Raw genomic sequence first — 12,827 nt, 5'->3', positions numbered from 1 at the left:
TTTAGTTGTTTTATTAAATTGGATTGTTACATGTTGTTTTTTATCATAGTTGTTAGCCGCCCCAAGTCTGTGGAGAGGGGCGGCATAAAAAATCCGATAAATAATAATAAATATAAAAATAATTTCCTTTTATTTTAATGACATGAATTGCCAAAACAAGCATGCAAATGCAATAATGACTGCAATAAATAATTAAGTATTGTGAGCCTGAGAAATTACTTCATGATGAGATACTGACTTTTATCATTAAATGTTCCTTAGTATTCAGATCTGGTCTCAAGATGATAATGTAGCACTTGGGGAAGAAGATGCAGCCCAGCAGGCCAGCACCAGAAGCCAAAATGGAGAAAACCTGCACAGCCACCATGTATTTCCCTTTGGTGCTCAAGTAAGTGGGCAGGAAAGAGATCCAGACACTGCAGAAGACCAGCATGCTGAAGGTGATCAGTTTGGCTTCATTGAAGGCCCCAGGCAGGTTCCTGGCCAGAAAAGCCACTGCAAAGCAAATGGCAGCAAGGAAACCCATGTAGCTGAGAGCAGCATAAAACATGGTGACAGAGCCTTCATTGCATTGCAGAATGTTCTCTCCAGGCTGGGAGTGCAAGTCAGATTCAGGAAATGGGGGAGAAACTCCCAGCCAGATTGCACAAATTACCATTTTTCCAGCAGAGCCAGAAAGGATGATGGAGTTGGCTAAGCTCTTTCCCAACCATTTCCTCACTCTGTTCCCTGGTTTCGTGGCCAGAAAGGCCAAAACTACCATGATTGTTTTTGCTAACACACAAGACACAGCTACAGAGAAGATGATGCTGAACATAGTTTGTCGGAGAAGGCAGGTGGCTTTCTTTGGTTGGCCAATGAAGAAAAAGGAGGACAAGAAGCAGAGCAAGAGGGAAACCAGGAGGATGTAGGACAGGTCACGGTTGTTAGCTTTGACAATGGGAGTTTCTAGATATTTAAGGAATATGACTAAAATAAAGCCTGTGGTTAGAAACAAGAGTACAACAAAGGAAACCAGGATGATGCCCAGATGTTCTTCATAGGACAGGAAGGTTATTCTTTTGGGGATACATTGGATTCTGTCATCAGTTGGATATTTATCGTCTGGGCACTTGGTGCATTTTTCAGTATCTGAGAAAACAGTAATATGAAATATAGATATAGACATAGAAAGATAAAAAAAAATCTGGTTGCCCATCTTAAACCATATATTTATTGCCATCTTTTGCTTCCTAGAATTTAGCCAGTTTCCAATCCAGGACAAGACCTGTCCTTTAATTCCATGGCTGAAGAGCTTTTTTAAGAGCCTTTGGTGAGGGACTTTGTCAAAAGCCTTTTGAAAGTCAAGATATCCAATATCAACTGGGTCTCCTTTTTCTATGTGTTTATTTACACTCTCAAAAAATTCTAACAAGTTAGTAAGACATGGTTTCCCTTTGCAGAAACCATGTTGAATTTCTTTCAGCAATGCCTCTTTTTCTATGTGCCCAGTAATTTTAGCTTTAATAATGGTTTCCATCACTTTGCCCAGAACTGAGGTTCAACTGACTGGTCTATAATTTCCTGGATCACCTCTGGATCCTTTCTTGAAGATCGGGGTTACATTTGCCTCCCTCCAATCCTAAGGTACAGTGCCTGATCTTAGAGACATATTATATATTTTAGCTAGAAGTTCAGCAATTTCACACTTGAGTTCCTTGACAACTCTAGGGTGGATCCCATCTGGACCCCGTGATTAGTGGACATTTAGTTTAGAAAGGCATGCAAGAACATCTTCCTTGTTTATCTCTATCTGGTTTAATTCTTCTAATTCTTTCCCTGAGAAAAGGTCCCTTCCCACTCTGTTGCTGTTGCTACTGTTGCTGCTGCTGCTGCTGTTGTTGTAAATTGAAATGTTTTTATATTGAACCATGTTGATTTTGTTGTGAGGCACCCTGGCCTAAATCCTCTATACTAATCTACCCAGGCTTTATGCTCTGGGGAATCCAGAGCATGATACCATGGTCTTTCAAGACTGAAGGATGCCAATGAGCCATTCTGAGTCCCTAGGGAGTTGGACAGCATAGAAATATAATTAAATAAATAAATAGAAAAGATACTTCATTAAATAGAATTTATCTTATTATTTATTTATTTATTTATTTATTCATTCATTCATTCATTTATTAGACGTCCATGCCACCCTTCTCTCCAGGGTGACTAATATCATGAAAAAATGCAAGAAATTTAGAAAACTTAATCTAAAAACATCCTAAAACCCCAATTTCTTAAAACCAGTTGCTCGCATTCACCCAATCATACCCATAAATTCATTCTTACCCAATCCACTAAGTTATTCTATCTCTTCCAGACTTATTCTTCAAGTTCCTATTCCTCTCATTATAGAAAAAATTGGACATGTTAAAAATAGCAATGAAGAGTAAAATAATCAAATCCACATATGTCTTTTAACATGCACTTTGACAAAATGTTCTGGTTGAATCCAATGAGCGTGTCACTCACCTTCCTGTGTGGAGATGGTACCCTCTGGACAAGGAATACAATCATAACAGCAGATTGGTTCCTCTTTCCGAGCCCTTTTTACAAATCCAGGGTGACAATTGTCGACACATTTGGATTGAGGCAGAGACTAAGCAGAAAAACAAAATCCATTCCAAAATATCTGCCAAATTTATATTTATCAAGTTGATTAAAATAAAATGAAACTACACATAAGAAAGAAATTGCTGAGCAATAGATCAGGAAAAGTTTTTTTCTGGATTACATAAAGCATTTCAAACCCACTCTCCTTTGAAAATAATCTAAATCCTTGTTCCAGTTAAAATATAAAGGAAAAAATGCTCATAAACTACGACTGTCAACCTCAAATGAGATAGTTATAGATGTACATTTATATTTTCAATTCATACAGTTGCCATGCTGATGAAATAAGACAAAATACGACTGTCTAGTTTCTAGAATTATAGTGAGGCTGAGCAGAAGTGAAATCATAAAAACATGTTATTCAAAAAGGGTAAGTCCGGCATCTTTTTTGCAGCACATGGGACATGTATTTGAGTCCTATTTGGGAAAGGGATATTTCTAAGGCCCAAATAAGAATTTGAAGAATTATTTTTTGTTAATTGCTAGTTGTGTTCAATTGTTTGAGCCCCCAAGAATCAGAGCCAGAACCCCCTGTACTTCATGACCTCCCAAAATTCAAATTACAATTAGATGACGTAGAAAGATAGACTCACATTTATTTATTACTTAAATTTGGAAAATTCTTTGAAGACTTAAGGTGGCTGAAAATCAAGATAAGCAATAGCATTCAATAGATTTGGGCTTTCAAGCCAAAGTAGCATTTCATTACAAACTGACCTTCGTTTTTCAATTGTCAAAAAGGACTTTTGGTCTGGGGGATAAAAGCAACTTTCAGTCCTTTTTTTTCCTATATAAAGGCATTATCTCACATCGGACAAGTCATTGTGGTTCCATTTTGAATGAATACCTTGGATCACCCTCCCAGCATAAGGAGGCCTATCCCAGTGGGGTAAAACAGAGGCACTGATAACTGATCAAATATGGGCTCTTTAAAAATACATAATCCTGCTCTCTCAGGGGACACCAACACTAACTATATAGACAGAGAAAAGTTTCCAATATTTTCAACCACCTTGTTGAGCAACTTTAGCCGTGCAAGAGCATCTTGGTTGATAATAAGCCTCTGTCTTTCAAGACTCCCCAGTTGCTCTTCGATGGGATCCTTCTTGGGGAAAAGCAACCAACTTATGATATTCAGATCTGCTGCTACATTTCCACTTTGGTCCAAGTATAATTTCTCCCAGGAAAAATTGCAAAACTTGTTCTTCTCCAGAAAGGGATGGAACTAGATTTGAAACATCCAGAAATTTTGAAAGTAATTTGAAACTTCCTAAAATAAGGAGCAACTTTAAAGATGAGCCAGTGAACAAGAGCTGTTCAGTCCTCCATTCACTATTTGACTAGATAGCAATAGTACTTATATACCGTAAGCCGCCCCAAGTCTACGGAGAGTGGCGGCATACAAATCTAATAAATAATAATAAAAAATAATAATACCATTTCACACTGCCTTTACCACCCTCTCTAACTGGTTTATAGAATTACACATTTCCCCCAACAATCTGGGTCCCCATAGAAGGCTGAGTCAATCTTTTTAAAAAAATCTCCAAATGTTCTTTAAGGGTAGCCCCATGTAGAACACTTTGCAGTAGTTGAACCACAAGGTGACAAGGGCATGAATGACTGTGAGAAGAGACTCCCTATCCAAATAGGTCCGTAACTGGTGCATTAGGTGGACCTGTGTGATGGTCCCCCTAGCCACAGCCAAGAGATGTTGTTCTAATCTCAGCTATGAATCTAGGAGTACTTACAGATTGCACACCCATTCTGAGGGGGTTAAAATCCCCCCCAGAGTCAAGAATGGACAGATGGAACAGTCCTTGGGAAGCAAAACTCACAGCCACTCAGTCTTGTCGGGGTTGAGTTTGAGTCTGTTGACTCCCATCTAATCACTCACAGCTTCCAGGCACCAGCTTATCACTTCCACTGCTTTACTGAATTGACATGGGGGAGAGATGTACAGTTGAATGTCATCAGCGTACTGCTGGAACCTCGGCCCATGCCATCAGATGATCTCACCCAGCAGTTTCATGTAGATGTTAAACAGAATGGGGGAGAGAACCAATCCCTGAACCCCGGACAAAGGAGGGACCTAGGAGTTGATGCAAGAGGAAGTTGCCCAAATGAAAAAATCAGGTAGGCAGAACCATTTTGAACACACTAACAAGCCAGGGTGGTGGCTATCTTATAAATTAAGTAAAGAGAGAAAAAAAATAAATACATATACCAATTGGAAGATGAAGAAGGAAATATAAAAACAGGGATAGAGGGGGAAAAGAAAAATGGTAAATTACCATGGTAAATTATATAACAAAAAAGAATTAAAAAGAAACGATATACAAAACTATTTACAAGAAATAAATAATGAACAGATAACTGATGCAGAAAAAGAAATTCTAGACAAGGAAATAACAATGACTGAACTGAAAAACGCAATATACAAACAGAAAGGTAATAGAACTCCAGGATCAGGAGAATGTTACAAAAGATTACAAAATATTATAAAAAGAAAGTATTACAGAAAGAAGAAATACCAAACTTATGGACAGAGTTATTAATCACTTTGATTCTGAAGGAAGTAGAAAAACAAAAAAATACAAAATCGTAGGCCAATCTCACTGCTAAATGCTGATTACAAGATTTTTACTTTAATTATGGCAGAAAGATTAAAACAAGTATTAAACAGAACTATCCATCCAGACTAAAATGGTTTCCTCCCAAAGAGATACATAACAAACAGTACAAGAATAATATTCGACATACTGTACTAGAATATTATGAATCAAACCCTGGAAAATCTGCAACATTAGTATTCCATGATGCACAAAAAGCATTTGACAATTTCAATTGGGAATTTTTTATTAATAAATTTGAAAAAATGAATTTTGGAGAAAAATATATTAGAATGATACACACAATATATTCAAAACAAACAGCAAGAATAATTGAGATATAACCAATAAATTTAATATTGCAAAAGGAGTGTGACATGGCTATCCATTATCCCCCTTGCTTTATATATTTGCAATAGAATCACCACTACAACAAATTAGAAAATCATCAGAAACTACAGGATTAAGGATAAGAGACCAGGAATATAAACTGCAGGCCTTCACTGATGATTTAGTTTTTAAATATAGAAGATCCTATAGAAACAACACCAAAATTAATAACAAATTTGAAAAGGTGGTGAGCCTAAAAATTAACAAAAGGAAAACTAAAATCATAACTAAAAACTTATCAAATGAACAAAAATAAGAATTGGAAAATAAATTGGGAATTCAAGTGTTAAAAAAATCAAATACTTAAGAATAAATTTGACGGATTTAATGTACAACAATTAAGTAAGACAAGTGTGAAAAACTACCTAAACAAAAATAAATTTAAATAATTGGAATAAGATGCAAATTTCTTTAATAGGATTGATATCAACAATTAAAATGTCAAACCTACCCAAATTTCTATATTTATTTCAAACTATACCAATAAAACTAGACAAAAAAAAATACTTTGATTGTTTAAACAATATTGTAATGAAATTTATTTGGGCTGGGAAAAAATCCAGAATTTGATAGAGATACCTGCAAGACAATAGGAAGCAAGGAGGATTCGGACTACCTGATTTGGAACTTTATTATCAAGCTTGCTCAATGCATAGATTAAAGACTGGGATATCTGCAGATTGGATGGCATGCAAATCTTTGGGATGGGAAACATAAAATACACACATTTTCAAAATCACAAATTTAAAGAATCATTATACAAAATTTGGACAAAAATAAAAAGGAAATGTTGCAGAGAGATTCTGACCTGGTTCTCTGAAATGGAAGCACTAACATACCCCAAAACAACAGATTTACATAAAATGATCAAATACAGTACTTGGAAATCTTGGATGAGAAAGGAGAAATAAAAGAAATGTCAGAGTTAATAAAACAAGGAATTAAAATAGATTGCTGGCCCTAAGACAAAAATAAATCAAGATTTAAAGACGATAAAAAGAAATATGGAATTGCAAAGGGAAAATCAGAATTAGATAAAATTCTACTATCACAAGATGAGAAAACAATAACAAAAACATATAAATTTTTTATTTATAAAATGGAAGAAGAAATTGTAAAGGGAAATATGATTGGTTGACAAAAAAAATGGATATAATACAGAATTAGAACAATGGGATAAAATTTGGAATAAAAACTACAGACTAACAAAATCTACAGCTTAATAGGAAAATATTTACAAATTAAAATCTGGCTAGAAGAAATAACTAAGCAAAACATTAAAAAGAAATCAGAAACATTCCTCCTTGGGACACTGGATAGAAATATAGGAAAACAAAACCAATATATAATATTACACATTATGACAGTTGTAAGAATTATATTGGCACTATACTGGAACAAGGAGGGCTACCTACCAAAAATATATTTTTAAAAAAGATTTTGGATTGTGCAGAACTAGATAAATTGACTATTGAATTGAAAGAAAAAGAAGATTCTCAGTATTATAAAATATGGAATTTTTTGTATGACCAGCTTGACAGAAGAAAATAAGAATTTGCTAAACATTACAATATTAATACTAATACTAGAATTGAACAAATTACTGTATTATATTAAATATTTAGATAGATAGATAGATAGATAGATAGATAGATAGATAGATAGATAGATAGATAGATAGATAGATAGATAGATAGATAGATAGACAGATACTGTGTACAGGTGTTATTAGTAAGTTCCTTAGAGATATAGAAACTGTAATGGTGGTAAAATAGATAGAATAGTAGATAAGCGTAAAATAAAAGTCAATATGGTTTATTTATTTATTTTATTTATTTATTCAGATTTATAAGCCGCCCTTCTCCTGATGGACTCAGGGCAGCATTAAAATGAATACAGAAATTTTAAAAATACCCCAGATTAGATACAATAAAATAAGATACAAAAGTTAAAACCCAATATAAAACACACATGCAACCATCACTTATTCATAATACTGATCGGAGCAGAATACTATCATTCAACAGTCCCAGGCCTGCCAGCATAGGTATGTTTTCAAAGCCTTTCAGAAGGCCAGGAGGGTGGGGACGGTATGAATCTCTTGTGGGAGTTGTTTCCAGAGGATCGGAGCCGCAACAGAGAAGGCCCTTCCCTATGGTCCCGCAAGCCGACATTGCTTGGCTGACATGACCCAGAGAAGGCCAACTCTGTGCAATCTAATAGGTCACTAGGACATGTGAGGCAGAATATGGTCCCATATCGCAAAATAACCAAAGTATAAATGTATGTATATATGGTTTGTTTGTGTTTTTTGGTTTGTTTTTGTATAACGTCTACTTTGTTTGCATTTTCTGTTTGTATTTTTCAAAGTTTATATACCAATATTTTTTTAAAGGAACTAGATTTGATGGATCTACCTGCCATGGCTGTAGCCTTGGAGCCTCCAATCTCTTTTTCCCCTCCTTTTTCCTCCTCCTAGGTATTGAGGAATATGCAACATTCAAGGCATGAGCCAGAGTCTTAACAACAGTATAAAAACGGTGTTCATTTTTTATCTGAATTCTGTTCTTTTTTTCTTCCATGTCCAGTGGTGCTACCTGGGTGCATCGTCTCCGGCCCTTGACAGAAAGAACAGGCTTTGAAAGAGAGCAGTGAAAAGACTGGTCTTCAAATTTGGAATCCCTAAAAAGATTGGGTTGAAAGGCATCAACGTTTGACCATTTTCTTTCCTGAAAAGAAAAGGCCCAAATACTGTGGATATATTGGTGAAGTGCATGCCTTGTCATTTTCAGATTCTCAACCGTTGTGGTGATCCAGACTTTCCCTTCAGTGGGTCCTGACAAACCTTCAATTACTAAATGGATGTGCTGAACTCTATCCACAAGGGAAAAAATTTCTAAGAAGTGTACAAAGATATTGACTTTTCTCCACATAGAAATGGCATTTCGGAGATGATCCATAGCTCTAGCCATTGAGAATTGGTGTGAGATAACAACACAAATTCCATTTCTGACAAGCATAGGAGTGAATGTTCTCATGAAATTCTCTCCCTCCTCTGTGTCTGTTGAAAAGAGACCAATCAAATTCCATCTGAAATGGACAAGTACTTTGACAATCCCTGAGTATTGGAACCCATTTTGGGGGAGCATCTTATGGAAAAAGGGAAATTGACTTTTATCACTCAGAGCCTTTGAAACAATTCCATAACTGATCTGAAGAAGCAATGAAGAATAGTTTATTATATTTAGATCAGATGAAGTCAAAATATAAGCTTTGAACACATTCAGTGTGATTCTCTTTTTTTAAGAAAATATGTTTATTGGATATATACATTAAAAACGGTACAGAAAAGTAAAGGGAATATATATAATGTACATTCTAGCAATTATAGTTTATTTATATAGCATGCATGAGTCGGGAAGGAGAAAAGAAGAAAGGGAAAGGGGTTTAGAAAGAAGGGAAAGAAATACAAGAGGAGGAAGGATAGAAAAATAGAGCAAGAAAAGAGTAGTAAGAAGAGGGTAGAGGGCCAGCGTTAGAGCTGGGGCTTCCATGTTTTGCGGCCTGTGGTTTAAGCACATATATTCTATTTACATCAGATGAAGTCAAAATATAAGCTTTGAACGCATTCAGTGTGATTCTCATTAATATATTAGAATACTTTATGTTTCTTCACCCTTAAGCCATGTCAAGATAAAGAATACAAAATGCAAAATATTAGCAATTTTGAATATAATCAGTTGTCTAATCTGGGATCTAAGAGACTGCCCTTTCTTTTTTCTAATAAAATTAACATTCAAACAATAGATGTGTTATGTCTTCTATCTCTAGAGCACTGCAAATGCAAACCAGTTCATTTTAGAGATTTGCTTAAATAATCCATATTTCACATTGTGTCCAGTTGCTCTACTTGAGTCAATGTTTATGTTTCCATTCCAATATAAATCCCAATCCTAATAGCCATGGTGAAAAGCAGCTGGTGAATGCCAAAGAAAATATATGATTGAGTTTATTATATGCCCATCACTACCTTGCTCACTTTGAGAGATAGAGAAACACACAAACAAACCTGTGAGACTTTGTAGGTTCCTACTAATGTTGACATTTGAATGGAGATGTCATCAAGGCATCCATCAAGAACTGCCATCAAGTGGTCCTTCTTGCCACAGCTGTAGTTGGGAACATTGGCTTCTCCAGTTGAGAGCATGTCTAGCAAGGCATCTGAAGTCCCACGGGTGTTTGAATAGTTGTCATGGATGTTGTAGCCAATTGTGAGATTATACAAAAACTGGAAATTCTTGTCAACTTGTTGAATGGCAAAAATAAAGCATATGATTCTTGCTGGATCAGTAAATATAAAACTGTAAAAAAATATTAAGGTTGCGAAGGTGAAATGAAGATTTAATATTCACAAATATATCATTATTTGTAATAGTGCTCATTTTTAATTTGTGCAATGATGAAATTCAAAATCGTTCAATTATTAAATTAAAATCATCAGCAAGGATGACTTATAAATGACCCCAAAAAATAATTGTAAAATATAAGCATATAAGTCAAATAAATAAATAAATAAATAAAAGGAAGACATTATCTTGCATCTCTTGAAATAAATTTATTTATTTTATTTATTTGTGAAATATGTATTGGTAGTGTTCAAAATCTAAATAATTAAAGAAATTAAACAGGTCCTTGCAAATATAAGTGAAATAAAGAAATAAACGAAGAGTGTTATCAATGCAAATGGTTCAGTAAAAGAGACAATGCAACTCCATCCCACTCAATAACGTACGAGTGAGATTGAGTATAAGGAGCTGTGTTGAAAGAGAGCATTATGTCAGATATTATTGTGACAAAGGAGATTATACTAATGTGGTGGTCTCCTGGCCTATAATAGCTCCGTAGTTTTTTTCCCACATGTTCCTCAAAACTCAGCAGGCACTTCATTCTCAGCTTCCCAGAAACTGGCTGGGACATCAGCAGAAGCAGAAGCAGAAGGAGGAGGTCCATAAGCCTTCTCCTGTTTCTAAGAAAGAAAAAGAGAGTTTGACGAATTCAAAGCACTGTCACAAGATGAGAGTAATTTTCCTAACTGAGAGAGAGATAAATAGAATTTCACCTGGAAAGGAAAGAAAGGAAAGGTAAATTCAAGAGGCACAGTCCCTGAATGACCCAAAATTTGAGCCAAACTGAGTGTGACCTGAGACATTTATCCTTTGCTGATGCAAGATCCCTTTCAAGTTGCTTGAGTCTGATGTTTACGTCAAAGATTATCACTGAAGAAATATCAGGAGAGATCTCACAGCCCAGGATTTTAATAATTACTGTAAAAAGAAACATCTCCTCTTGGGATCCTGAACTCCTTCCAGGCCTCCAGGTGCAGAGGAGTACAGTGATACCTTGTCTTACGAACGTCTCTTCATACAAACTTTTCATGATAGGAACCCGAAAAAGATTTAAAGGTTTAAGATTTGTTTGCCTCGCCTTAAGAGCCATTTTCATCTTACGAACCCGAGCCCACCCTGAAGCGGCCTCCAGGGCCGTCAGCCCGGCAGGCCTTGTGAGCTGAGCCAGCCAGCTGGCCAGTCATCCCTTCGGCGCACAAGACAGCCACAACCCCCCTGCTGCCGCCGTCACCCCCTCCAGGTGACCTCAGCCTGGCTGCTCTCCCCATCTGCCCACAGCTTTATTTCCTCACCAACTCTGCCCTTTCGGCCCCGTCCAGGAAGGAGTCTCCGTGACATTAAAGCCCCGACCCGATTGATGTCATCGGAATCCCAGCCATCAATGGGGGGCTAAAAATAGACACTTCCGAGCCCAAAACACCCACCTCAGTGTGCACAGCAGCTCCCCTGCCTTGGATGCCCTCCACTTGGGCTTTGTTTTCCACCCCCCTGCCCCCCTAGCAAGGAGGTGGGCAGCCCAGGGTTGATGGGATTCCTCGGCTTGGGACTGGCACTGCAAGCAAAAGGAGGCAGGGAATCCCATTTCCCATTTGCTTGCCGACCCCACTGGGATTCCCCGCCTCCTTTTGCTTGTGGGTCTCCCTGGGTCACCCCATCACCTTAAAGCACGTAGACCTAACACGGAGCAGGATTGAACCCACCCGGAGAAGAAGGAAGCAACGAAGCAGGAACCTAGGACTGCAGCAACCTATGCCCCTCCTCCCCACATCCACTCAGCTCAAGCAGAAGGCATCCAAGGCAGGGGAGCTGCTGCGTGCACTGAGGCAAGTATTTTGGGCTCGGAGGTGTCTATTTTTAGCCCCCCATTGATGGTTAGGATTCTGACGACGTCAATCGGGTCAGAGCTTTGACGTCACAGAGACTCCTTCCTGGCCAGTGCCGAAAGGGCAGAGTTGGCGATGAAATAAAGCCACGGACAGATGGGGAGAGCAGTCGGGCTGAGGTCGCCTGGAGGGGGCGATGGCGGTTGCGGGGGGGGGTCGTGGCCTTCTTGTGCGCCGAAGGGATGACCGGCCAGCCCCATGTAGAGAGCATTGCAGTAGTTGAGCCTCAAGGTGATAAAGGTATGAGGTGTTTATTCCAGGCATGTTTAAATTCAGTTACTGTGGATTTACCAACCACGTCTGCTGGAAGTTTGTTCCAAGCATCTTACTCTCCCAAAAATATGGTACATCTAATAATACCAGTTTTAATTTATCATAGAATTGTTCATAAAATTCACAGACGGTTGTTTTATTATTTATTTATTTATTTATTTATTTATTATTTTGTCCAATACACAATAATACACAATGAAGGTTATAGAGGATACACTCGAGTAAAATATATCAAAGAAAGAAGAGAAGAGAAAATATATTCCTTTGTTTGTTAATAGCCTTCCTGATTTCCTCTATGGTTATTTTTTAATTTAATATAGTCCTATCCTCTTCGGATATAACTGGCAAAACTACTTTTTCTAAATAACCTTCAATATCCTCCTGATTGATCTCATCTTTCTTAAAGAAATTGGAGTAAAACTTATCGACAATATCTTTTTTTCTCCTCCAGTTTGAGGAGTATCCTCCCCATTTCATCTTCTAGCCTCTCAATCACCCTTTCAGCCCTTTCTTTTCTTAGTTTACATGCTAACCATTGGCCTGGTTTATTCGCCGATTTGAAATAGTTTTGCTTTTACATTTTATTTTTCGTGGCCAACTATAGGCAACCCAATACTAAT

General features: G+C 37.1%; 1 protein-coding gene across 1 annotated transcript; it reads right to left on the bottom strand.

Moving 5' to 3' along the window:
- Positions 1–220: 220 nt before the first annotated feature.
- Positions 221–9,852, bottom strand: LOC139163185 (vomeronasal type-2 receptor 26-like). The gene is made up of 5 exons (XM_070744146.1): positions 9,715–9,852; positions 8,063–8,857; positions 3,656–3,868; positions 2,503–2,629; positions 221–1,131 (listed from the first exon to the last, which is right to left on the bottom strand). Exons 1-5 carry the CDS (start codon positions 9,850–9,852, stop codon positions 221–223), a joined length of 2,184 nt encoding a protein of 727 aa, XP_070600247.1.
- Between the last annotated feature and the right edge of the window lie 2,975 nt (positions 9,853–12,827).

The sequence above is a fragment of the Erythrolamprus reginae genome, chromosome 2 (assembly GCF_031021105.1).
Source record: "Erythrolamprus reginae isolate rEryReg1 chromosome 2, rEryReg1.hap1, whole genome shotgun sequence".
In the NCBI taxonomy this organism is placed as follows: Eukaryota; Metazoa; Chordata; class Lepidosauria; order Squamata; family Dipsadidae; genus Erythrolamprus; species Erythrolamprus reginae.
The sequence above is the reverse complement of the archived record's forward strand: the minus strand, read 5'-3'. Positions and strand labels throughout refer to the sequence as shown.